The sequence below is a fragment of the Drosophila kikkawai genome, chromosome X (assembly GCF_030179895.1).
Source record: "Drosophila kikkawai strain 14028-0561.14 chromosome X, DkikHiC1v2, whole genome shotgun sequence".
NCBI classification, from domain to species: Eukaryota; Metazoa; Arthropoda; class Insecta; order Diptera; family Drosophilidae; genus Drosophila; species Drosophila kikkawai.
The window spans coordinates 28,101,230-28,128,541 of record NC_091733.1 but is presented as its reverse complement, the minus strand read 5'-3'; the positions used below and the strand labels follow the sequence as shown (position 1 = coordinate 28,128,541).

The window sequence follows — 27,312 nt, the reverse complement described above, 5'->3', positions numbered from 1 at the left end:
ATATAAAAAAAAATTACGTAATTTTCGTCACTCTATCGATGACAAATAGCCGTGTCTAACCACTTCACGAACTGCTGCCGCCGCCGCACTCAGTGACTTGTGACTGGCATGTGTAATTAGCCTGCGTTTCCCCATTTTCCCCCCCCATCCCACATTTTCCACCCATATTTTCCTTGTCTGCAACAACCCCTCTTGGTTTTTGGGAGGTATTGTAATGCTCTTCTCGGTGATGACGCCAACTGCAGGCGACGGCAAACATTATTTGATTGCCGAAAATGCAAATTGTCGAAGCCATTAACAGTTGCTGATGTTGCCACAACATAGCACAGTACACACACACACAACACACACAGCTCATCAGCCTGGCTCCTCCTTTTGCAAGTCTGATGGAAATCAGACTCAAACTCAAATTATAAAACCCTCAAAAGAACATAAAACAAAAGTGATCTTAGTAATCCATGACTTTCTAGTTGTCATTGCTAAGCCTTCACCTGACAGTTTCAGTTTCAGTTTCAGTTTCAGTTGAACTTGTACTTTGTAAGGAAGCACATCTGGAGCTCTATAAAATTTTCTAAAAATTTTTAAGAACAAAAAATAAGTTATTTTTGTTGTGTTGAGAAATTTTCTTACAGTTTTGTAAAAAAAAAAGCCTAACAATGATTTTGTTTTCACCGATTAACCTATTCTTTTACAACATAGCTGTGGCCTTTATAGATAGCCAATACAAGAAGACCATTGATGGTAAGTCGTTTGTGACTTGAGGTACTTTCTTTTATCCTTAAGGTACTTTTTGCGCTCCTTAAGGTTCTTTCTCCTATCCTTACTTTCCGTACTTTCCTCTATCCTTAAGGGACTTTCTAACCTTAAGGTACTTTCTCTAACTGTAAGGTACTTTCTACTATCCTTAAGGTACTTTCTTCTATCCTTAAGGTTCTTTCTTCTATCGTTAGGGTACTTTCTTCTAACCTTAAGGTACTTTCTTCTAACCTTAAGGTACTTTCTTCTATCGTTAGGGTACTTTCTTCTAACCTTAAGGTACTTTCTTCTAACCTTAAGGTACTTTCTTCTAACCTTAAGGTACTTTTTTCTAACCTTAAGGTACTTTTTTCTAACCTTAAGGTACTTCCTTCTAACCTTACGGTACTTTCTTTTATCCCTAAGGTACTTTCTTTTATCCCTAAGGTACTTTCTCCTGTTCTTTAGGTACTTTCTTCTATCCCTAAGGTACTCTCGTACCTTATCGTTCTGTTCTTCACCCTAACTCTCCCATTTCCCTAAACTTTCCCTCAACTCTTCCCCTTCTTTAGTTTCCAATGAGGCTTTGTTCTGGCACAAGATACCCATTGTCAATAGATTCATGGATATTCCAGAGAAAGTCGAATTGCCGGATCCTAACGATATCCTTTTGGAGATTAATCCCTATGTCAATGCTTTCATTTTACTGCCAGCAATTTTTAAGGTTCGTAGGAAACACTCTTTTATAAAAAAAAAGTAACTGATGTTATTTAACCTATTCTTTATAGCATTATTATTTCAAGATTTTGCTGGTCATGGTGCTAATATGGAATATTATTGTTTGCAAGCGTATTATTAGTTTTTTCATACGTCTTTTGACAATCCTATGGGCCAGCGATCTCTGCTGGGGCTACTATTTAGCCATTTTATTGTTTGTGATGGTTATGAGCTTGGCACATGTGGTACTCATGTATTATACAGCCAAGTCGCCACTATTGCAGGCAATACGTTGGGGACGTTATGGTTAAATGGAAATGGATATATACATATATAAATCTGACTTAAAACAGAGTTAATATAACAAACTTGATAAACACAAAACCTCTGAGAAGAAACTTCTAATAATGTTAATATAAAAATAAATCTCGGTGAATGAAGAAACAAATCTTTTTTGCAAGAACCTGAGAAGAATTACATGTTTACAAGGAGTATGTCGCATTAGAATTTCCAATTATGCTGCCTAGAATGTCGTGAATACAAATATCTACAAGAGGTTTTTGCGACTACATTACCCACAAGCTCTATCCTATAGCATATATACATCTTACCTACAGGTTACCAAGTTAATAAATCAATTTCGTTAAATGTTCTGCAAATACTTCATTATTTTTCGTTTTTTTTTTGTGGGGTGTCCAGTGTCCTGATGGATGGATATTACAGATTTCAGCTTTCTTCTTTTCACTTTCTGTGTATTCATTTCGCATTATTGCAAAATCCACACGAAAGGAGGCAAGTGAAATACATTTTCCCCTCTGCCTAATTTATTTTTTTCCTTTGCCTTTTGCGGGTAATGAATATCACGCGCTGCTTATTAAACCTTACGCATCGCTGAGAATCTAATAGAAAAACTGAAGGAAGATGGAGGTGGAGCAATGGCTACACGGTCACAAAATTTGCTTGCTTTTGAAATATAATTTTTCAAAAATTTTTTTTGATATTTTCTTTTTTTTGATTTTTAAAGAAAGGCCAAGGCAGTTAATTATCAATAAGTATCAAGTTCAAGAATTTGTGGCATTTATGGAGTTTATTTTCTGTTAAAAAAAATAAACGGGCACACTACGCCAGAGTAATATATTCAAGTAAGTCTTAAGAAATGAGAAATAAACAAGAAAAATCTCTTTAAATTCCTTTAAAACACAATTAAAAAATTATTTACAATTTTGTTGGAATTTCAAAAGAAATATTTTTCTTGTAAACATATTTCCTGTTCAAAAACAAACGGGCACACTAAACCAAAGGATTATTGTTCAACGCTTAATAAAAAAGCAAAAAATAATACAAATACCTTTTAATATCATAATATATATGTATATTTTACATTTAATTTAGATATAAATTATAGAAAAAAAAATACATATAAAAATTACCCAGTTTTTTTTCACTGTTCAAAGTCGCTGAAGGGGGGTGTATATATTTTTCGACATCGCGGGGGTTTACAAAAACGTGCCAGTTGGGTAATTTAGGCAAAAATATATCAAAATGAAGCCAGTGAAGGCAAACAGAGTGCCAAAAGAGGGCCTCTCTGTGGTGAGTGATGATAGAGAGGTCGAGCCATTGAGGTGAGTCGAGGTGAAAAAGTGTAAAGGAAAATGCGTTTCTATTTTTATTTACAAATATACACATTTATATATATATATATATTCCATATATTTCCCGGCACGAAATTCAGCTGGCTGTCGTCAGGTGTGTATGTATATATTTGTGTTGTTTTGGGGCAAATATTACAAAACACAAACGCCTGTTTCCGTTTTACTAATTCGTATGCTGTTTGCATTTGCATTTTGTGGGCAGAGGCGAAACGGATGCCACACGAGTGGAGAAATGGCAAAATAGGGTTTGGGTTTCTTTTTTTGTTTTGGGGTGGGGAGGCTGGGTTGCTGCGTGCGTGCGTGCGACATGTATGAACATGTTTGAAAAATATCCTTGAGCTTGGTTTGAGTGCCACAAAAGGCCTCGGAGAAGGACGAGAACGAGGCCAAAGTAAACGCGAAATCGAAAATATCGCGAAATTTACGAACCCCGAAGAGGTGGGGTGGGAATGGGTGGATGGGTGTTGTGCCAGCACCCCCAAAAACCCCTCACACACACACACACACACACACACATGAACTGCGGCGCCTTGTTGTCGTTCATTTTGCATAGCTCAAAAGCAAAGTGCCAAAATGGTTTGCGAACGCAATGGAGATGGGTCCAAAAAAAAAGCAAAAAAAAAAAACCCAAGGGGTGTGGGGGGGTGTGGGGTTTTGTGTACCCAAAGTGCAAAAGGAAATTCATGCATATGTGAGTGGGGGGTGGGCGTGGGTAGGTAAGCGCCAGCGGAAAGCGTTGAAATGTGCTACAAATTGAATTTTATTGAAACGTGTTTGAAATTTTTCCTCCGACATTTCCACCGTTTTTAGCCCCAACGGAGAGAGAGATAGAGAGGGAGTGGGTGTTGTCTCCCCCTCCCTCCTTCTCACACATCTGAGGGAGGGTGGCAACTCTGCTTGTTTTGGGCCATTGTTGAATGCAAACACCGGGGCAATCGCCAAGTGTCGCACACTCTCATTCCACACACACACCAACCACACCCTCTCACACACACGTCCAACTACTACTAGTATTCAAAATGGCCCGGAAAATTAGGATTTTCCAAGGGTTGGCGGGGGTATGGTCCAAAACGTAGCCTGTCAAGCGAACAAAAGGCGGTGCCATCGCCAGTTCGCCGTCACAAAAGACTGAGGAAGCAAAAAGCTGGCCAAAAAGTGAGCAAAAGGAACCTAATCTATGACAGGGTAGTCACCCGCATTGCAGATGCCATGCAGCAGAGAGATAATGGGGCGGGCACCAGAGTTGCCATTGTTAAGCTTGAAGCAAGCGAGTTATTTATCACAATTAATATTTAAACAAAAAAGAAGAAATAAGGAGAAACATTAAAGAGATTATAGAATATAAAATCTAAAAAATAAAGTGAAATATCTTTAAAATTAAATAATTAAATATTAGCAATAATAAAAATTTTATACAATATTATACAACATTTTATCAATTCTTCTTTAAAATTTATTCAAAAATAAATCATTTTCTAACTTGAATTTAAAATAAGAAATAATTAAGAAATATAATTAGCTGTAAAAAAATTATAATAATACTAGAAATTAAATATTTTCACAAGTAAATATTATTTTAACTATATTTCTGATTAAATTATTAATTAATATTTAATTAAAATTGTGAAAATCGTATATTTTGTGTTTTTTCTTTCTTTTTTTTATATTTTTTTTTTTCTTGAAACCAAAGGTAATTCCGTTTAGCCCCGATTCCCATTCATATGGCCTATGACCCCACATCTCCACTGGCCTTCCTGCCTGGCGTTTCATTAGCCAAAGTGCCGAGGTAACCTGGCCAGGCGACAAACGAACAATTCGACAGTGACAAATGTCTGAGGAATGAGAGCGACGAGATAGAAGAGGAGAGCAGGGAGAAATGGAAAATAATAAAATATTTCACTCTGCCTTCAGGACTTCTGTTCTGTTTCACAGCTCACAACCTACAGCTACTACGTTTTCCTATTTTTCCTATAATTCCGATTTCTCTTATTCTTTTTTTTTTTTATTTCATTAAAATATATCGACAAGTTTGAAATTAGTTGATTTGTATATGAAGTAGAAGAGCACTGAAAAAAATGCTTTTGAAATAATATTTAACAGAAAAACTGTTTATAATATTTTTAAAATATTTTAAAAAATTTTTGAATTTTAAAAGAAGAACAAATTTTCTGTAAAATATACAAGGCGCCTTTTCCTTTTCCTATTTATATTTTTATTCCTTTTCTTTCGGTGTAAAAAAATATATATACAAAACAGGTAAAAATGTTAAGCTGTGAGCAAGATGTTCGGGGACCTTCTTGGCCCGACTTCAATTCAGGTTCTCTGGGCCTGACTTTGCCTTGTCAATCGGTGACTAATGTTCAGCAATTTGGCTAAGAGACAGACACACACACACACACAGACACAACGAAAAAGCCAGAGACGGGGAAGAAAACGAAACGAAAACGAGCTAAAATGCCAGGACAAAATCGTTAAAATGTTAACAACAAACTGGCTAAAATAAATCAATGCGCTTTTCGTTATTTATTCCCTTTCAACTTCCATTTTGTGCAAGTGTGAGAGTGCCCCCTGGGGCCAAAATCTACCCTCTCTGAGTGTGTGTGTTTCTCGGAATCCTGGAATCCGCATTCAATTTGTTTATCAGCCAGAAATTGAGTGAGTGTCACCGAATGAATCAAGTGCCAAAGTGCCCAGTCGGGTATCCAGTTCCTTCGATTTATTCCCGGATTTCAGGTGACGGCGTTTTTGTCATTAGTTGCATTAACTTTCCGCTCGACAGTCAATTTCTTTCATTTCATTTCGTTTTGTTTTCGTTTTCCTTTTTTCGTATGCAAATTTGCTTTGTTTTAGCCTTGATATCCCACAGATACAAAGATACATTGACGAAAAAGCGATGACAACTCGCTTTGGCAGACACAAAATTTACCAAATTAATGGAGAAGTATGGGATCCTGGTAAATTTTAGCATTTAAAAGGGATCCAAAGAAATCAGAAAATAAAGATAAACCTAAAAAGTATTTCAAGGATTTTTTCAAAATATCTTTTATAATTCTATAACTAACATTCTTCTAAAAAAAAAAATTCTATAAATTATTTAATTTTCCGTATTTTCCTTGTGAAAAACCCAAGAATTTTCTGACTCAGCAAAAGACATTTGAATGCAGCTTGGGACTGATAACACACATGCAATAAATTTTCTTACTAATTTTTGTCGCCTCCGCTTTTTCCTCTCCTTTATCCTCTCTCTCTCTCTCTGTCTCTATCTCCTTCCTGCCTCTTTCTTCTTAATGAAGCCAGGAAGCAATAATGAATGAAGCCAAGGAGGAGAGGGAGCAATAAATCAAAAATGTGAGACGGTTAAAAACAAAGGCAACATCCGAAATATGTCAAATGATTCATATTAAAGTGCGCGGTTATGTTCTCTCCTCACTCGGTTATAAATCAAAAGATACAGATACATGGCCGCAGATACTCAGATACTTTCGGCGACAGATGCACTGAGGAGAAAATAAATGGGTGTTTTTAAAGGAATTTATAAGAATTTTCATATTTGCAAATATGATGAATTTTCCTTATGTAAGACCCTAAAATTCTCAATCGGTTCTAGCTTTTAATAGATTTAAAATAAAAATATTTAGAAAACAAGGCTTACAGAATAATTTTCCATCTTAAATTGGGTTCTAAGTTCAATTTTAAATACCCATTTATATCTTTATGATACTTCACAATTCCTACTCAGCCTTTCTAAAATTCTCAACTGATTCTGGCATTTTACAAAAGACCAAGTCAATAGACGCTAGAAATTGCAAACAGAAGTCAACGTGTTAGTGTCTTTAAAATTTCCAAATTTTTTTATATATTTTTTAAAGTCTTCTCATGAATTTAAGAAATATTTCTTAAAAATTTTCAACAGTGCACAACCCACAGAATACAACTGCACAAGTGCGTAAATGTCGCCTACGTTTGTCATTGTCATTTTCGGGGTTTTCGGGGTACATCTGCAATGGAATTGAGGTTGGTTTCTCTGGTCAGGGAACTTTGGATTGGGAAACGGAATCGGAATCGGAACCCCCAAAAACAGAGAGAAACTTTGCCAAAGGGGAACGAGCAAGCGAATGACTGTGTTCCACAAATCGTTGTTGGAGTGTCGCGTGCAAACGCGTTGATATATCGATTTGGCCCCGGCTACTTAATCAAAATAATTCCGGGGCAATGCGCCACTGAGCGCTGACAATTCCCGGAATTTTGATAGAGTTGCCTCCACAACGGATTGCGGTTCTTCTTCTTGTCTGTTTTTTGGGTGACAAATCTTTGCCGGAATTGCGTTTCGTGGTAAGCTAATCGAAAATGTTGATAAATTGTCTCTTGTTTTCTTTTCGGGGAGGGAAAAATCAATTTATGGGGTAAAGAAAATATAAAAACAAAGAGAGCGAGGGTAAAGAAGGTCTGCAAATGGCCAATAAATTGGTTACAATTCAGGCAGATAAATATTTTATACAGAAATGATTTCTTTACTTAATTTTTTTTTTAGCTTTTTATAATGGTATTTCCATAAAGGCAGCCTTGAATTGTTTAATATATGAAATATATTCCTTTTAACCCTTTGGAGTTTTCCCCCTTAGAATTTCGGTTATTTCCTTTTTGTTTTTGAAAATAATATTCTGTGTGGAAATTTCCCGCTCAACTTTGCTGCTCAAATCGACCAAAATGTTACCCAAAGGATAGCCGGAAAGGAAAACCCACACACACGAAGGGAAAACAATTGAAAACTCGCTGGATAAATTCGGCATTTTCAGCCTGAAGTTGGTTGGAGTTGCTGCCTGCGTTGTGTAAGCGTATTTAACTTTATTATTTATGCCAAAAACTCCAATGTGTGTGTGTGTGTTGTGTGTGCTTCGCTTATTAATTTATAATACACTGCGGCCTTGCCTTTTTGGGGGCTGGGAAAACTTTGTATTCAATAAAATTCCACCGCCGCCACCGCTGTTGTTGTTGTTTCCTTTTATATTATTTTTATTTCTCGTTTTTTGAGAACTTTTGGACCAACTAAAATGGTTATGTGTGTATGTGTGGTGGATGCAACTCATTTACATAAAATTCAGCTGAAACATTTATGCCCAAAAGAGTTTCAGGGGGTTCTGGCCTGCGTGTGTGTGTGTGGCACACTTAAGATAATTCTAATTAATGTGGCTTTCGTGAACCAAACTGGCCCTTCATTTTCTAAGCGTTTTAAACTATCAACACATTTTTTTCTGGCATTTTTTCTTGGGTTTTTGCTTAGGTTTTTCCTGGAGTTTTTCCTTATTTTCTTGCTAATTTTTTTCCAGAAAAAGCTACATTTTTGTGGTTGGTTTAGGGGTTTTAAGTATCCTAGTTTTTATTTTATAATTTTTTATTTATATTTAAGAAATTAAGGTAAATCCAAACTCTTACTCTTAAATGCCCCACTTTTCTCCTTCATCCTTTTCAATTTTCCTTAACAAAATTTCACCCAAAATTAGGTCACATATTTATATCGAAATCTAATGAGTCAATGAGCCACAAAGGAAAGACACTCCACGGAGGGCAAAGAAACCTTTTGAAGACAAGGAAGAAACAGCAGAGACAAAGGCAAAAACTCTTCTCTTGAGCCCAAAAAGGATGTTCAAGGAGGCGAAGGAGAAAATCTCCCCAGCAACATGGAACATAATGGCATAAAGCGTTGATAACAAATTTGCGCATTTCAACATGAATGAATTCTCCAGAGTGTGGCAACGGCGGAGCACACATGAGAAGCTGAAGGATGGGGATGGGGATGGGAATGGGTAGGATTGTGCACTCACTCAAGGATTTTCTAGGGAGAGAAGGAGGCTGGGATTGGGCTTGGGGTTCGGGGTTTGGGGTTTGGTTCTTGGGGTAGTAGTAGGTGACATTGTTGCCTTAAGTGGCCAAGCGGCAAAATGACAAACAGAAGGCCCAGCGACGTGAGTGGATGGAAGGACGAATGGATGGACGGATGGACGGATGGATGGATGGATGGTTGGATGGATGATATGCCCGCCCAGCAGCAGCACCACAGCGAGTGTCCGGATACGTATCCATGTCCGTGTCCATGTCCATGGGTCTAAAGTCCAGTCACGGCTTGCTGCCAGCATGTCAACATTTGCTCCGGCGCCTTGAGAAAAACGCTCGGGGACTGGGCGGGGAATGGGGTGAGGAAAATTCGGAGCGGCGGAAAATCAGGCACTACTAGCAGAAGAGGTTCTCTAGAGAAACCGGGGCGACATCAGCCTGATTTTCCGGCTTGGCCTCTGTGATTTTTCGGCCGCCGTTGAAGACAACACAGAGAGAGAGAGAAAGAGAGATGTGCTGACGCAGCTGGGGTAAAGGTTAAAGGGAAAATCGCAGAAAAGTCAGCAAAGGCACTTTGGGAAAATTATGAATATTTGAGGAAAATAAGAGGAATAAATGAGGAAAATGTGAGGAATATATGAGAAAAATATAAGGAAAATATGAGGAATAGATGAGGAAAATATGAGGAATAGATGAGGAAAGTATGAGGAAAATAAAAGAAATATATGAGGAATATTTGAGGAAAATATGAGAAATATATCAGGAAAATATGAGAAAATTATAAGGAAAATATGAAAAATATATGAAGAATAAATGAGGAAAATATAAGGAAAATATAAAGAAAATATGAGAAAGATTTAAGGAAAATATGAAAAATATACGAGGAAAATATGACGAATATATAAAGAGTGGTAATATTTTTTTTCAGTAGACAAAAGAAATCAGTGAACAGCTGGAAGGAGCAGGACGAGGACAAGGACAGCGCCAACAATACGTGTGCAGGCTTGCACAGGATGCCCCCAAGGACCCTCGCACGAGACCGAGACGGAGACCGAGACTGAGACTGAGACTGAAACTGGGACTGGGACGAGGGATGCTTGTTGACGTTTCATTTATCGTAATCAAGTGCGCAATCAATGCGAAGAGAATTGCACTTAACTCCATCTCCTTTCCTTCTTCATCCTCTGTCTGTCTTTCTCCCTTGCTTCTCTTTCCCTGCACTTGTTTTGTGTTTCATCTTCTAATTTACTTTGATTTGTTTTTGGGGAAACCCCCCCGAAAAAAGACAAGGAGGCAATGTTGAGGACTGACAGACTGGCTGACTGACAGCGACATTGATCAGTCCATGAACTTTTGACCCGAAAAGGGTAGCTTAGAAAAGGTCAAACGATAAATCCGATCACTTTTTACATCATTTTATAAATTAAAACGACTTAAGAAGACTCTCAAAAGGCATTTAAAATTAATTAGAAACATTTTTAATAATTAGGGAAATAAGAAATAAATCAAAAAAGCTATTTAAATATAAATTAAACCCTACAAAAGACTTCATTACCTTTATTTAATTTAAAAAAATATATATTAATGAAGGATTTTTATACCTAAAAATATTTCGTTTAAAAATTAAACCCTCCATTAGACTTTACTACCTTTATTTAATTTAAAAAAATATATTTATGGAGTATTTTTATGCTTAAAGATAAATTTTTAGAAAAATAAAACCCTATATTAATTTATAAAAATTATATTCACGGAGGAATTTTATACCTTAAAATATTTCTTATGAAAATTAAAACCTACATTAGACTTTACTACCTTTTTTTTTTATTTATATATAATATAAAAATTAAATAATTAAATAATTTTTAAGAAATTTTAACTTAAATCAAATTAAAGCCAATATCTATAAAAAGCTTAAACTAGAGAAAATGCCCCCAAAAAATTCCCCAGTTTGCTAAGACTCGCGGGCGGCTCCTCTGATAATGACAAAAAGCCTGGCCGAAAAGACTAGATGTACAGTCAGCACATTTTAACGCTGACTGACTGACTGACTGAGGGGGGAGGGGGTGGAGAAAAAATCAGCAAAAAGCAGCAAACAATTTTTTTTTTTTGTTTCGCAAAACCGAAAATCGTGCCCAAAAGTTTGTGGCCAAGCGCTTGACTGGCGGGTAACTTTTCGGTGGTCCAAATCCAAATCCAAACCAGGATCCGGAGAGTCCCCCAATCGCAATCCGAGTCCGTAGCCGTTGTCAGTTTCGCTTCCCTTTTCCATCTATCTCTGCTTAGCTCCTGCTCCTGCTCCTGCAAAAGGACAAAAGGAAAAGCGACGACGACGACGACGCGATATTGTCAGCGGGAAAAATGCAATTTCTGTGTGGAGCGCACCAAAAATTTCACCACGACGACAACGAAAATTGGATGAGCACTTCTTCTTCTTTTTCTCCACAGAAAAAAAAAATATATATAAAAAAAAAAAATACTAGAGAAACTGAGAAAGAGAAGCGAGTAGCGGGCAGAGGTCCATGGCAACTGGCAGACCGACGAAGCATACAAAATAACCACAAAACCCAAAAGCTGCACATTATCTATGAATGTGGTTTTTGTTGTGCAGCCTCTTCTCTTCGGGGGGTGTGTGTGTGTGCTCCTGCTTTTCCCCAGTAACTGCTCCATTTTCCCACAGTTTTCCCCACTGTCTCTTCTACCCCTTACTTTACTGCATTTTTGTTTTCATTTTTTTTTGTTTTTTTGGGGCAAAGCCAAAGCGGAAATTGTTCAACAGAACTTAAATCTCAGCGAAATTGTTTTTGGCGACAGTTTGTGTATGCCGGGCCTGTTCCCACTGTAGTGGGTGGTTAGAGTTTTCCACCACCCACCCCCTCATTTTTCTGTCCCCTTTTTTTAGCCCCCCGTTTCATCCCTAAAGGTCCGAGCCTTGTTAGCAAGCAGCATCAGCATCAGCAGCTGGCGCTGTGCATGTGCAAGTTACAAGCTGCATGTGTGTCCATCGACCAACCTCCAGCACAGCCCCTCGCACAACCTCCTAACACACACACACACACACCCGCACAAGCCCTACCCTCGCAAAAAAAAAACAAGCTCCTCCTTTTGGATGCCGTCTAGAGATTAGAACACGTGGTTTCTCAACTGTATTTGTATGATACTAATGTAAAAATTATAAACTGGCATATCAAAAATCCAAATAATTTGGATTTTATAGATATTTTTAAATTTTTTTGATTTTTTAAAACTCTTGTAATATTATTTAAAATATTTAAAGAGATTTTATCTGAAAACCAGAAAGTAAACCTCTAGAGAAGCTTCATTATCCCTTTAAATATCAGTATAAATAGTGAATAGTGTGACCAAATTATAAAAATATCTTGAAAAAAGAAGGATACGACACTAAGAAAAAGTTTTTTTCACGCCTTTAGCTATCCTCGTTTTTCCCTCTCAAAAACCTTAGTTTAGAGTGACCTTATATTACTTTTTGAAAAAGAAAAAAATAGATAATATGACACTAAGAAGGGGTATTTTTAAGCTTTCTTCTGACATAAAAAAACCTGAAAATACCTAAAATAGTAGTTCTCCACTCTCCACCTTAATTTAAAGTGACCTTATATTATGCTTTAAAAAATAAATAATAATAATAATATGACACTAAGAAATAGTATTTTAAGCTTTCTTTAGGCATAAACACCTGAGTAAAAACCTATACAATTTCAAGTCAAAGTTCCCAACTCCAAAGAATCGTCGGCAGTGTGCCCAGAGTACCATGTTCTTCTCCAACCGCAGCTTTATAGGCTGGCCAAGTGGGTTGAGTGGGGTTTCTGGGTGGTTTTCCCGTTGAGTTAGAGTATTTTCAGGGTTTCCCTGCAGCAGCAGCAGCAGCAGCATTGCAGAGATTTGTTGGCTTGGAAATTGCCCAACAAATTTCTGTTGGCGGGCCACAAACACACGACACACGAAAAATGGCTGAGGGGGTGGTAAAATCTGGGGGGTGTCGTAGTCCCGTGTAAGCGCGTATCTATGCATACATCTCCTCCTCATACCTCACTGCTTGTGTGTCTGTGTCCCTGCAGATTACTTACTTTTCTAGCGTTAGTCGTTAGTGCCGTTATTTCATAGTTGCCGTCACGCCCAAAATCGCAACTGTCACGCCCCCAACGCCCAGATTTTTTACCCCCTACCACCCCTTGATTTTTTTTTTTTCTGGGGTGTAGGGATTGAGGCTACTTAGGCGACCAGGCTAGCCGCACAAAAGCGCAAAGAGCGCAAAAGCCGTTCATTGATAATGTAAACTCAGCACAAAAATATCTCTGTAGGTAGGTTTAGACACTGGGAAAATTGTAGGGGGGAAAATTCACACACATAGACACATACAGTTATGAAACCTCTGTGTGGAAAGTTTCGCCTGAGCTGGCCAAAAAATTATGTGGCTATATTTAAAGTTTGGTGGGCTTTTTGGGCCCATAGTTGGGCACTAGACTGCGTAATACTTTTTCAGTTAACTAAAGCAAACTTTTACCCGGCACCCCTAGAATATATATCTATATCTCAACTATATTATATATGTAATATACAGAAATTCCTGTATATGGCTGCATATATGGCTTGCGGTTTGGCTTTATGGGTTTATGGTTTGGTATATATATAGTGTAAGGTACTTAGCCCTTTTTTTTTTAGATGACCCCTGACGATATTACACAGAGAGAAAGTAGGAAGTGTGGTACATACCTGGAAAAAAGATAAGAAAAATGTAGAATTAATATATTGTTATGGGTAAAAATATTAAAATAAATTATTTTATATATAAAAATAAAAATATTATCCTTAAGTTCAAGTTCTCTAGGGAAAGCTTCCTCTGCTTAGCCTCGTTAAGAGACCAATTTGGACACTCCCCAATATTCCAATTATTCCCCACATTTTTCTCTATTTGTTTTTCTTTTTTCTGAGGGTGTTACACAAACATTCGACTCATTTAGCACATTGTTCAAATATATAACCTCAAAATACAGCAATAAGAAAAGGAGGAAACACAAAGTTTTTCCCTACTTCCTCTTTTTGGTTTTCCCTTTTTTGCTTTTGGAGTAATTTTGCATAAATTAAGCATCGACGGGGACTGTAACGGTATTGCTAATTACACCATAATGTCCGAATTTACAGGCAAAACTAGGCGAAATTGGGATTGGAGAGAAGCACAAGGGTGGAGAATTAGCATAATAACCTCTAATCATACAAACGAAAAAATTAAATAACAACAAGGGTATTAAAAAAAAAAAAAAAAAAAAAAAAAGAGCTGGAAATATGCTAAGTAGGCGGCACACGACCAAACCGAACAATTTTCTCGGCTTCTCCTCGGTTTTTTATGTTTTTTATGTTCTCGTTTTCTGAACACTACAAGCCATTAACGCACATTAGCAGAACTTATAAATTTATTGCCGCCCGTCTCGATATGGATGAATGTTCATTCGCTCCTAAGGGGGTTTCCCCCTGCTCAGAGTTTTAATTCCGGTCTCTCAACCCCCTCACTATCCCTCTTTTTTATTCGGGAAAACAATAAGCGAATGTATATGGGGTTGCTATTTGGCCTTTGCTGTGAAAGTGAGCGTGAATCCAAGTGGTTTTTTGGGATATTTGTTCTTTGAGAACAGTGGTTTTAAGGGGGGGAATTTTTTAAATTTAAATTTAAGGTTATATAAAAGGAAAAATAGTAAAATCTTAATTTTATAATATTTATAAATATATTCCTTTAATTTTTTAGCAATTTATTTAAGTTTAAATAAAAAGAAAAACCTCTTAACCACTTTTTATAATTTTTTAAAATGTATTTCTCACATTTTTTAGGAATTACTTTAAGTTTAAATAAAAATAAAAATATATATGTATTAAAAACTTATTTTTAAAATTTTATTAAATATATTTAAACAATTTTTTTTTTTGGTTATTACAAAATATAACATGTACCCCTGGCTTTTCATACTTAACAATATTTTTTTTAACCCGTCTCTATGCTCTATTTATTTTTCAAAATTTAATTCCCTTAAAAACCCGCTTAAAAATTCCACTCGTTGCTCTAGCAAACAAATTACTTTTAAACCACTGTCTGACATTTACAGATTGTACAATGATTTTGCTAATTTGTTTGCCTGCCCCTGTACAATGTGTTGTGTGTGTTCTGGGCAACAACTAACCCTTAACCCTAGCAGAGTGCGGCACTTGGTTAAAGGCACACGTGCGAAATCTCTCAAGCCAAATGCAGTTAGCCAAAGCATTTTCCATTCCGGCCACAGAAAACACACACGTGTGCAGCCAAGGAAATGCAATACAAAATGAATATTTCAACAGGGGAAAACAGGGGAAAACAAGGAGGCGAAAGCGGCTAGAGTGCTGAAATCAACGCTATCCCATAAGAAGAAAATTGCATTTCGCATTTATCCCTATATGCCAGGTGTGTGTTGTGTGTGTGTGTGTGTGTGTGTTTGTGTGTGTGTGTGTGTGTGTTCTGTCCCTTTCTATCTCATTTCGTTTGGCTATTGTTCCTCCACCCTCGTGCCTTTTTTGGCACCACCCCATGCCACTATCCCTTCCCTTTGGCATCACATCACCCCTGCCTTTGTCCCTGCCATTTTCCCCTACTTTTTCCGCATAGCGGTACAAACATTTGGCTCGTGTTTAACCCTCGCTCTCGGCTCAACTAACAGCTGAGAGAGGTAAGGTAGCCCATAAAACAGCAGTAAAACCAAGAAAGAACTGAAAATTAAAGGATATTAAAATTTGCAAGCACAAGCTTGTTTATACCCTTTGCTGCTGCTGCAACACTAATTAATGTGGCCAGAGGATTTGATAATTTACAAAATATATCAAGTAATAGAAATGCAAAAATTGAATTTGAGAAAATTATTCATAGAACTTAGTTTGTTTATTTTTTGTGTACTTATTCTGATCAGCATCCCGAGTTTATATTTAATTTAAATTTAAGTAGTAATTTAAAGTATTAGTATATATTAATTTTAATTTACAATTTACAATTATATAATATTTATTATATAATTTAAATTTATCTAATAATTTAAATTTCATCCTGGGTATATATTAGTTTTAATTTATTTTTTTTTATTTTAATACCCTTTGCCAAAGTTTAGAGGTAAAAAAGAAGTGAAGGAAGAAAGGTTAACAAGCAAAAAAAAAAATACGGTTATTTCCCCCTTTTTTCTCACTTTCTTAAAACCTAAAAACAGCACGAGTCATCACTCAAGGTTTTTAGCTATCAAAGTTTGTAGGGTTCTTTTTTTAGGTTTTTTTTAGAGGTATTTTTGGGGCATTGTCTTAGGGTTCTGTGTCCAGTTAAGAGGATCGAACAAGCACCTGTTGTGTTAAACAAGAAAAGAAGGGAGAATCCCCTTTGTTTTTTTTTATAGAAAGCTTATGTATTACAACTACCTTATTTGTAATTTGTTTTCTTATGTAAAAAACTATTTAATATTATATATTTTTCCCAGGATATACATATGCTTTCTTCTATAAGCTAGTCACTGTTTTACGTGTTTTCGTATTTATGCATTTTCCTACTTTAATATTCTTTGTCTCCCTTCCAAAAACCTTAACCCTTTCTCTCTTATTTTCTTTCCCTTTTTTTTCGCCTTCTGTTCCACTTTGTGTGCGCTGCAATTCCGTTATTTATGCGCGGACCGTTTCCACATATCCCGATATATATTCCTTTATATTATTATTATTATTATTCTTATGAGGCAACTCCTGCTGTTCCTTACTGCCACTGCTGTCGTTACTGCTGCTGCTGTTTTTGTTTTTATTCTTTTTTCTTTGGTTTTTTTTTCTCCTTTTTTATTTATTTTTGTTTGCGCCCCATTTGGCTGTTTGTATTCATTTCGAATCTTCATTGCCTTTGTTTTACAACAATTGCATGCCACATTGTGCTCCTGCTGCCGCTTTAGCAGCTCCTGCCAAGGCTATACCCTTACATTTTTGGTTCAAAAATATTTACAGAAACTAAGCACATAAAACAATAAAAACAATGAATAACAAGAGTATTAAAATTTGAATTTTAATATTAGATAAAAGCCTTTTACTTGGATTTACTGTTGTTTTATTTCTGGTATTTCTATTATTAAAAAACAAAAAATATTACAAAAGATTCTCAAAAATATTATTTAAATATTAAAAATATTAAATTAAATATTTTAAATATATTTTAAATAATTATTTTTAATAAAAAATATATAGAAATAAGACCAAAAATGATTATTTAAATATTAAAATTATTTTAAATATTTATTGTCTTTGAAAAATATATTGAAACAAGTTTTACAAATATTATTTTAAGATTAAAAATATTTTAAATAATTATTTTTATTATAAAACATATCAAAATATGGCCCAAAAAATATTTTTGTAATATAAAAATTTAAAATAATTAAATTCAGTTTATATATAAAGAAAAAATACACAGATTTATCAAAACTAATAACATCCTGAAAGAGCATTCTCACCTTCGGCTTTCTGTACCTCAACGCTTTCTCTTTTTTTTTGTATTATAATTTTTTGTTTTCTGTTTTTATGCTTTTGCTAAACTCAGCATTTAATTTTAGTTGGCCCAAAGGGTTGAGACGACGACGACGACGACGACAACCGTCAGTGTCGGTTCTACTCAGTTCGCTTAGGTTTACTCCTGACTGCAGGCTCGTCCTCGTTTTGGGGTAAAACGTTTTGCATTTTATTTCATTTCTCGTTCTCGTTGCTGTTTGCCACAATAAAAAGGGTGAATTTTTATATATTTTGCCATAAGTTTTTATGGCTTCCGTGTGTGTGGCGGCGGCGTCGGTGGCGGCTGTCGGGATCTGTCCGCTGTTACCGTCTGTCTGTCCGTTTGTCTGCTGTCCATTAACCCTCTAACTGCCCTACACACATGGCAAAAAAAAAATGTAGACCCCTAGAAAATGTTTAAAAATATATATATATTCATATGTATGTTTTCAAAGCTCGCTTTCCCAAAAAATAAGTAATTCCTTACTTTTTTTAACAAATTTTCTTTAAAAAAAATTCTAAATATTTTTTCCAGTGCTCAGCCCTTGTCCTGTTTTCCTTTTTTGTCAAAAGTTAGTCCAGTCAACCAGGAATTAGGGGCAGCAACCGGGGCGCTAGAGGCGTGGCTTGTGTGTGTGTGGTGTGTCTAACATGACGCGCCTTTACACTTAACTGTTTTAAAAAGTTTTTGCCAACTCCCCTGCACCCCTCCTCCCCCTCCTTGCATTGTTGCTCTCTCCTTGTTTTGCACTTTTAATTCGGTTTATTTGAGCACAATTTATGAGTGTGTGTGTGAGAGTGTGTGTGTATTTAGATTTTAATCTACTTTGCCGTTGCAGCTGCAAAAAACTTTTTGGCAGACAAAAAAAAAGATGTAAATAAAAAAATATAGTAAAGAAAAGCTGGGGGGAAGCAACAAAAAAAAACACTCCATTTATTTTTTGTGAAACATCAAAATTAAACAAAAAAAACAACGGGGAAACATTTTTTTCTCTGTCCTAATTGGATAACAAATTTCGACTGTAATTTGATGGGCTTACAAAAAAAGAGTCAAAGTTAAAAAGTCCACCTCCTGCACTCGTTTATATATACAAGAGAGATTTACGATAAAGCCAAAACATTCTCACTTTGATATTTATACAAAAAAAATATGTTAATTTATTATATGTCAGTTTCAGTCGGGTTTTTTGACTATCATTTTATTTGTTTTTATTCAAGTTGTTTTGGTAATAATTGGATTTTAATTTTAAAAGGGATTTAAGCTGTCTGTTTTGTATATATAAAAGGCATTTTTTCCAAGAGAAAGCTAATTGAAAACAAGAAAGAAAGCCAAAGTCGAAGTTGGTATACTCTTGCAGTTTCCAGTTTACTAATTTCAATTCGGAAAGCATTTGTAAGCTACTTTTTTTGAGGTAATAATTGGATTTTAATTTTAAAAGGGATTTAAGCTGTCTGTTTTGTATATATAAAAGGCATTTTTTCCAAGAGAAAGCTAATTGAAAACAAGAAAGAAAGCCAAAGTCGAAGTTGGTATACTCTTGCAGTTTCCAGTTTACTAATTTCAATTCGGAAAGCATTTGTAAGCTACTTTTTTTGAGCTGTATAAATCTGTGCATAGGGAAAAAAATTCTAAAAGATCTGAAATATTCGATATCTTTAAATAAATATTTATCGATATTTTATATGGTAATTTTTTGGATAAATCAAAGTCTTAAAACACCATAACTAAACCAAAAAAGCATCAAATTCATTTCGGTAAACTTTTCTATGCTAGTTTTTTGTAAATTAACAAATCTGCAAACTAAATTTTAAATTTTAGAAAATCAAATTTTTTGTCACATTTTTTGTTACAATATTAACTATAATTTTGTAAAAAAAAAATTTTCAAAAATAAATTTCTCCCAAACATGTCTAGATCGACTCGGTTTTCAATGCTGATCAAGAATATATATGATTTATAGGGTCGCAAATGACTCCTTAATTGCATTACAAGCTTCCAAGTGGAATTATAATACCCTCGAAGGGTATAATAACAATAATTGTCTATAAAAAACTTTGAAAAAATACCTATGATATATAATATTCCAACTTTTTATGGGGTTTCCCTCTACATTAGGCTTCACATATTTGTTCAGAAGCCGCGTTTATAATTAGCCGAGAGATCCCCACACCGATACATTAGCATACTATGTAATTTCAGCCACGTTTCCCCATAAAATTACACTTGAATTGCTCACATTTGATTGCACACACACATTAATTTAGTCGCTGACTTTTCCGACTGCCCACACACAAAGCGCCACCAAAACGAGGAAAATGATGGGAGGGAAAAACAGCAGCAGCAGCAGGCATGCAAAAGGAAATGTGATGGGGAAATGAGGGGAAAAGAGGGCTCCGGGAAACGTGCCCGGGCAAATGAATGCATGGGCCAGTGTTAAATTTCAATGCCAATTGCACTTTAAAGTGGAGAATTGCCTGAGGAGACGCCGACGCCCAGCATTTTGCCTTGATTTTTACGGTTTTCTTAAATTGCAAATGGAAGTGCACAGGCAGAAAAAATGGGATTTTTAAAAGAATTTTTAAAGAAAAAGATAATTAAAAATGTGTTAAATTTAATAGAAAATATTAATTTTATAGACAAATTTAAATATTGCTAATAAAATTGTATTAAAAATAATATTTGTAGATAGTTTTAAGTACAAACGATTTATACAAATTATTTTTAAAATATTTTAATATTAATTTCATTTAAAAATCATATAAAATTAGCTATTCCCTAATTTCTGCCAGTGATTTTGGTTCCTTTTGTTAATGCCACTCGATAATAGATGCGGGTCCATCGTCTCCTTTTCTCTGTGATTCTTCAACTTAAAAATTTCATAAGTATTATTAAAATTTCTGCTCTTTTCTTTACCCTGTATATTTTTTTTTGTTATTTGTAATTTTTGCTGTAATTAAAGGGAAAGGCCAGAATGAAAGAAAGAATTAAATGTTCGCTCAATTAGCAATGCCGAACATATTTCACATCCTTATTAAGAGTTCCTCTTAAGACTCTTTTGTTGGCAAATGGATGGATGGATGGGTGGATGGAGGAATGGATGGTTGAAGGGATGGAGGTATTGGTTGGTTGGATTTCCCGCCTGCCATATAAATTAATAAAAAAGCAGAAGAGCCGCCGAAGAAGAAGAAAATCTCCCCAACAATTGTTTGATTGCCTGCTTCTCTCTCTCTCTCTCTTAAGCACATCAATTTTTCCTCTTCTTTAGTTCATTTTCCACTGGACTTTTCCTTTTGACACACAGCCGCCACACCACCCAATGCGTTTTATTGACTTCGGTTTGGACCCAGAACGAAAGAGAGAGAGAGAGAGAGGAGCCCGCATCTCACACATCATAACCATAAAACGATTTCGATTCCGAATCTCTCAAGTTACATTTTGGGATTCGATTCAAACAAATTTTATGGAACGCCTCGGCACATTTTTTCGTTTTATATGTAAATTCAAATTCCGTTTTTTCTTCGTCTAATCATCAGCCCCCAGAGTGCTTAACACATATCACATTATCACCAATATAAAGAGAGACTTTTTAGCATTAAGAAATAAAGCTTAGACTTTAATAGAAATTTTTAGCAGAGAAAAGTGAGGTATTTTCATAGAAATCTAAGGGTTTCTTTGTTTTTTTTTTTGTTCTGGGAAAAAATTTTTATAAAAAGAGACTTTTTTTAAGCATTTATCATTCAGAAATAAAGCTTAAAAAAAATATATCAGCTCGTTTACAGGTTAAAAACTTTTATAGGAATTATTTATAATAGAAAATTAAGGTTTTTTTCCTTTTTTTTTAATTTTTAAAAGATTAAAGATTTTTTAAAATAATTTTTACAAGAAATAACTTAAAAAATAAATCAAAAGATTAAAGATTTTTTAAAAATATTTTCTTGGAAAATTTTTTAAACAAAACTCTAATATTTCAAAAATAATATTTTTTTTTTATAATAAAATAATACATATACCTTTCTTTTATTTTATTAATTAAAATCAATATTTCCCCCTCACTAAACACATTTTAAACCCAACAAAACACATAACTTTTCAGCTTGAAAACACGTTTTTCACCCATTCTCTCAAGAAAACTGACCAAGTGGCTAATTGCAAGTCAAACATGAAACCCCAAACCCAGGACAAGACATCACCAACCAACCCCCTTTTGCCTTTGTCCATTAATTGTAATTTGTATATGCATATAGTATACATGTACTTATTATATAAATCAAATTCCATGTCAATTTTAATTGCAATTTAATGATAAACGATGAGAAGTCGCGACCCTTGCCACAGAAAAGGGTTAAGTTCAGTTTAATACAAAATGCGGGTGGTTGGTTTACTTCCTTAACCCCACAAGGAGGCTACGGAGGGATGGGGGTTTTAATTCGCAGTTCGTTGATTGAATGGCGAGACGAATTCCCATTGGAGTTCAAACATCGGCAATCGAAGAATTATGAGTGTATAAATTTTCCCCCACACTTTCCAAACTAGGAAAAAACCCCATTCATGGCGAAACATTAATTCAATTAAGCTCTTTCAATTCCAAACATTCAGTGCTTTCAGTACCAACAACAATCAGACAACATAAACACACACTGGGAGAAAATAATAGGTCTTTGATTTTAATTAAATTAAAATTAACTTGGTTTTTTATAGTTTTTAGTTTCCCATATATGGTTTAAATATTTTTTTCTTTACATTTGTCTTTTTTTTTTATATAATTAATTATATAATCAATTTTTAAAATTTTCTTGATATTTTAACTTTCCTTAAATTTGTAATATATTATTTTAATCATTTTCTTAACCGTTTCCCTTTTTTTCAGTGTACTCATTGCTCTATTTACTCCTTTTCTATCTCCCCTTTTCTGTACTCTTCCTATTTGGTCTCAATTTCTATACATTTTTGTATATATCCGTTTGTCTATATATTTTATTTTCCTTTTTTTCCACTTGCTGCTCGTCGTTCACACAGCAAAGTGCAAAAATACGTTTTTAATTGATTTTTAATTAAATGTTAAATTGTCAGTTGCAGGCAGAATGTGTGTGTGTTTTTTCCCCTCGTTGAATGGAGTTTATGAGTCAGCGAAAAAAAAAAATTCAATTATTTTATTTAGGGGCAAAACAAGGGTTAATTTTAGCCACTTTTAGAGGGATATTCAGGTGAAAAGTTAACACAAAATTTAAGGTTTTTTCAACATGAAATTGAGCTCTTTAGAGCAAAGAAAATCTTACATCTGATGGAAAACAAAAAATATTCGTCAGAGGAAAAAACAGGTCAACAAAATTTCCAATCTGGCCAAAACATAAAATCCCAATAGCAAGTCTCTTTAATCACATTAAGCTAAGAGGTCCGCCATAATAGAGGAAAATATAGAAAAGTGAGGGGGAAAACTTGAAGGAACAACTTGAGGGGGAATCCATCGAGTGGGAGAAGAATTTTCTTTTTTTTTCATTCGATTTTTTTGTTGTTGTTGTAAAGCGTGTGCACACAGGTGGGCTTCTTGAATGTTTGTTGAAAGCTGTTGTCGACGCAAAAGTTCCCTTCCAGCCTTCATGATGGCCATTACCGAAAATGATGATAATGTTGAGGAGCCAAAGCAGCCCAGCATTATCATTATTATCATCATCATTATTATGGAGAGGCTGCTGCTGCTGCTGATGATGATGATGATGATGATGAACATTGTGGTGCTATGTGGTATGTGAGCCTATCACGTACATTCGCCATCAATAACGCGACGATTTAACTTGTCTCGTTCTGCGAACGGGGCACGTAGTATAGTTCGCCAGTAGGTTGCCCCTTGGCCTAAAGTACCATCCCAGCAGCTAGCTATCATCCACAACCCCGTGAAAAAGGCACCCAAAAAGAGGCAGGCAGAGGAGGCACCCACTACCCTCCCCCTTTCAACTTTTCAACAGCAGCACGTACGCATTCCATACACGTGGCCTTAGACTAAGCCCCGACCATGGAACTCTCTCTCTCTAGACCTCTCTTTGTACACTGTAATAATTAAAGGGAAGTGCAAAAGTCATTAAACCCTTAATTATATAAGGAAAAACTATGTAAAGTATAGGTTTTGTACTTCTAAATTCCATATATATAATTATAAAAAATATATATATATATAGTACTCCTTATATTTTCTTGCAGTGCAACATTGAGAATCGCTGATGTTTATTCCTACTTTGTTTATCGATATAAATATTGGCAACTTTTTCACATTTCAACCTGGCACGTAATGCCGTCACAGACAGCCGAAAGCACCATCAGAGGACCAGCACCTGCCCGATGGCCCTACGCGAGACCGATGGCCACCACCACCCACCCACCTACAACCCACCGAAGCAAAGCAGGGCGCTGCCTGAGGCTAAGCTTTTGGTCTACAAATCCACTTAGTTGCTAATTGGCGGCAAATCAGCTGGCTAAAGCCTGCTCTTCTCTTTGGTTTTCTTAGCAGTTTTTGGAATCGGCATGGAAGCTTGGAAGGATATTTAGCTATTTTTTAGCTATGTTATTTGGAAATTTTAAAGAATTTTTTAAGCTAAGAAACAGTTTCTATACAAAAAAATTAAGCAATTATATATAGATTTATTAAATAGATTTTTTAAAATTTTTTAAATAATTTTAGAATTTATTTTTAATAAATAAATATTTATAGAGAAATAAAATTTATATTTGTTAATTAATATTTAAAATGTTTATAATAAAATTTTTATTTATTTATATTCATTTATATTTTTTTAATATTTATTTTTAATTATTTATATTTATTTATATATTTATTTATAAATATTTATATTTATTTATAATTATTTATATTTATTTATATTTATTTATATTTATATATATTTATTTTTTATATTTATATATTTTTTTTATTAAAAATGTTGACTTTTGGAATCTGAAAGTGAAATTCTGACACCCTAACATTTTCACAATTTCTAAATTTTACTTTTAATATATTTAAATATTTTTTTTAATAAGCTAAAACCCTAATTTAAATTTTAGCTAGTTTTTAAATTTGTTTTAAATATATTTTTTGGCTTTTTTAAATACTAGACATCAGCATTTACTTGGCAACGCTATTTGTTCTAGTTGTTTCTCGGTTGTTTGTATCTTTGTATCTTTGCTAAGCCAGCGATGAATCGCATCACGTGCATCATCATTCCCAATCCCCTCCTCCTCCCCCTATAGCCACTTCCTATCCATTTTCCTGCACTGTGTATCTGTGTTTTTTATACATTTTTCCCCATTTCTTTTCCTTCTTTTTTTTCTTCTTATTTTGGCTGTGTTTGTTTCTGTCCAAATCCATTTGAGGAAGAAGCTGCTGCCCCCTGCAAGTCTTTTTGTATCTTTAAACCTAAACCAGAACCGAAACCAGAAAAAAAAAATAGAAGGAGGACGGGGCGGGGCAGGACAGGTCGCGGCTCTTGGGCGCCTTTGCTTTTTGTGGTCAGTCTTTTTGGCCCGTCTCTGTGATGGTCGTAAAAATACCCAAGAGATGTCGAAGGCATGTTGCAAAATTTCAAGCTCAAGTCGGAATGGCAGCCAAAGTCTGTTCCGCACAAAAAAAAAAAAAAAAGAGAAAAAAATAACCAAAGAAGTACTGAAAAAAGCGCACACACACGTAATACAACAAAAATAAAAAAATAAAAAACACACACACGTCAGTGGCATAAAAGTTGCCTGTTTGGATTTCAAATGGTCAAAATGTGGACATTTGCTTAAAAAAAAAAAAGAAAAGGAAATTAGAGAGATACCAAGATACTTTTTCTCTCTTTGAAAACAAGTCACTGCCTTTTCTTTGGTTGTTTTTAGCATTTTTTTATGATTATTTAGAATGTTTCTAAAATGACCCTGCAACTGTATTGAAATTTTATAATAATTTTAAAAAATTGTTTTGTAGTTTTTCCTTTGTTTTTATACATATTTTTTGGTTTTTTCTCTTCAATAAATATAGCAGAGAATTATTATAAAGATTTTTCTGGCCTTAAAAATAATTCTAAAAATTGTACAACCTTTTCTCTATTTATTTATTATTTTATTTCTTTTAAAATAAATATACAAAGTTATTGTAAAGATTTTTCTTTCCAAAAAACCCTTTAAAATAATTTTAAAAAATTTAAAATGACCCTACACCCTTTTTCTACTTTTATTTAATATTTTATTTAATTTTTTTTTTAAAGAAGCAGCGTTACTCCCAAGTCGACCTAGTTGGCTTCAAGTAAAACTTGGGAGACCTCTTGGCCAATCTTAAAACTCCAACCAGGGACCACTCACTCGTCGTCTCTCTCTCTCTCTCTCTCTGTTTTATCCAATCCCTCTATCACTTGCACGCACTCACACAAAATTCCAGCTTTTATTTTTTATTTTCTTCCTTAGCCCTGACCCTCTTTTCTATCTTTTTTTTCCATTTTTTTTAAATAAAAGTTTGCGTTTTAGCTTTAGCCAGATTTATGTTTTCCTGCTTGCGTTTGCAGAATTGTTGTCGGAAGTTTTTTGTGCAGCATCATGGCACACACAGAAAGTTCTTCTCCAAAGAGAAGAAATACAGAAAAAAAAGCAAAGTAAAATAATAAAAAAAGAGTAGTAAGGAAAATGGAAAAGCGGGGCGACCGCAAAATATGCTCAGTAGCATTGATGCGCCTTTTGACCCGAACTCTCTGACTTTGACACTGAAACCGAAACCGAAACTGAAACTGCCAAGTGGAAGCGTGAAAATAAAGTAAGGAAAACTGAAAAGGGAAAAGGTGGCGACGTTGGCGTCGTCGAAAAGCTTTTCCCTTTGACTTGGCATTAGTCGAGCAAGGAGTGCGTCTGATTAGCAGTTTGCACTGCGAGAAAATGGGGATAAGGTTGGGGATTATCTTTAACTATTTTTCAAGATTTTTAGAGAGGTTTAAAAAAGCGTTTGGAAAGAAAAACAAAGATGAAAAGTAAATAAAACATTTTTGGTTTAAAAGGCAAAAGGTTTTTAAAGCTTGAAAAGTAAATTTAGAATTCCCAAGTACGAATTTAGGGTTAACATCTCAAGAAATTTTAAAATCTTTTAAAATAGCATTTAGAATTTGCTTTTGAAAGCTTTTTATTTTATTATTTTAAAGAAAAATTACCAATATATATATATATATATATATATATAAACATCGGCAAAGGATATATGTACATATATTCCTTAAAATCTTTAAAAACCTATGCCTCAAGCTATCTCTTAAAATTACAAGAAAAAAACCCTCTTAAACAAACATTTCATTAAGTTTAACTTTTCACATTCCCATAAAAACAAGAGCTTCAATTATGAGACATGTTTATTTTCCCAGAATCCCATTAGTTTGGCCATCTAAGGGTTCTCCTACTCCCCTCATTTTTTTTTTTTTTTTGTGTGTTTTCTTTCTAATTCCAAAGTTGGTAGCTCATTTCACTTTCACTTGTCCAATTAGCCGGCAAGGATGTACTGTGTTTAGTGCTTGAAATGTCTCATGTAGTCCACCAGCACAAACCACCTCTACTTCAGAGACCACAAGTCAGGCAGGCAGGGCACCACCACCTTCAATCGGATTTGTTTTCATTTGTTCTGCCGTCTCACCTGGCCTCCGGGGGAACAGAACAGTTGCTCCCGGATCGAACACCGAATTGGACATCATTAGCAGTGGCAGTAGGTAGGTTAAGGAGCTACCTTTCACCCCGAAGGCAGGTGAAATGACCAAGGAATTGGGTTTTTGGGTGCAGATAAATAAGAAGATGACTCCTACACACGCTGAAGGACTGTAATTGAGATGGGTGCAAAAG

At 34.9% G+C, this 27,312-nt stretch overlaps 2 protein-coding genes across 6 annotated transcripts in view; one reads left to right on the top strand and one right to left on the bottom strand.

Moving 5' to 3' along the window:
- The window catches only part of Ten-a (tenascin accessory), a 176,664-nt gene that overhangs the window by 92,053 nt on the left and 57,299 nt on the right, over positions 1–27,312 (bottom strand). The gene's annotated exons all lie outside the window — the stretch shown is intronic.
- Positions 522–2,118, top strand: LOC108076025 (uncharacterized). The gene is made up of 3 exons (XM_017168686.3): positions 522–741; positions 1,308–1,459; positions 1,524–2,118. Exons 1-3 carry the CDS (start codon positions 657–659, stop codon positions 1,761–1,763), a joined length of 477 nt encoding a protein of 158 aa, XP_017024175.1. The 5' UTR covers positions 522–656; the 3' UTR covers positions 1,764–2,118.

Coding starts and splice junctions, on each gene's coding strand:
- LOC108076025 (XM_017168686.3), top strand. CDS start 657: ATGATTTTGTTTTCACCGATTAACCTATTCTTTTACAACATAGCTGTG. Junction 742..1,307: donor ATACAAGAAGACCATTGATG/GTAAGTCGTTTG, acceptor CCCCTTCTTTAG/TTTCCAATGAGGCTTTGTTC. Junction 1,460..1,523: donor TACTGCCAGCAATTTTTAAG/GTTCGTAGGAAA, acceptor TATTCTTTATAG/CATTATTATTTCAAGATTTT.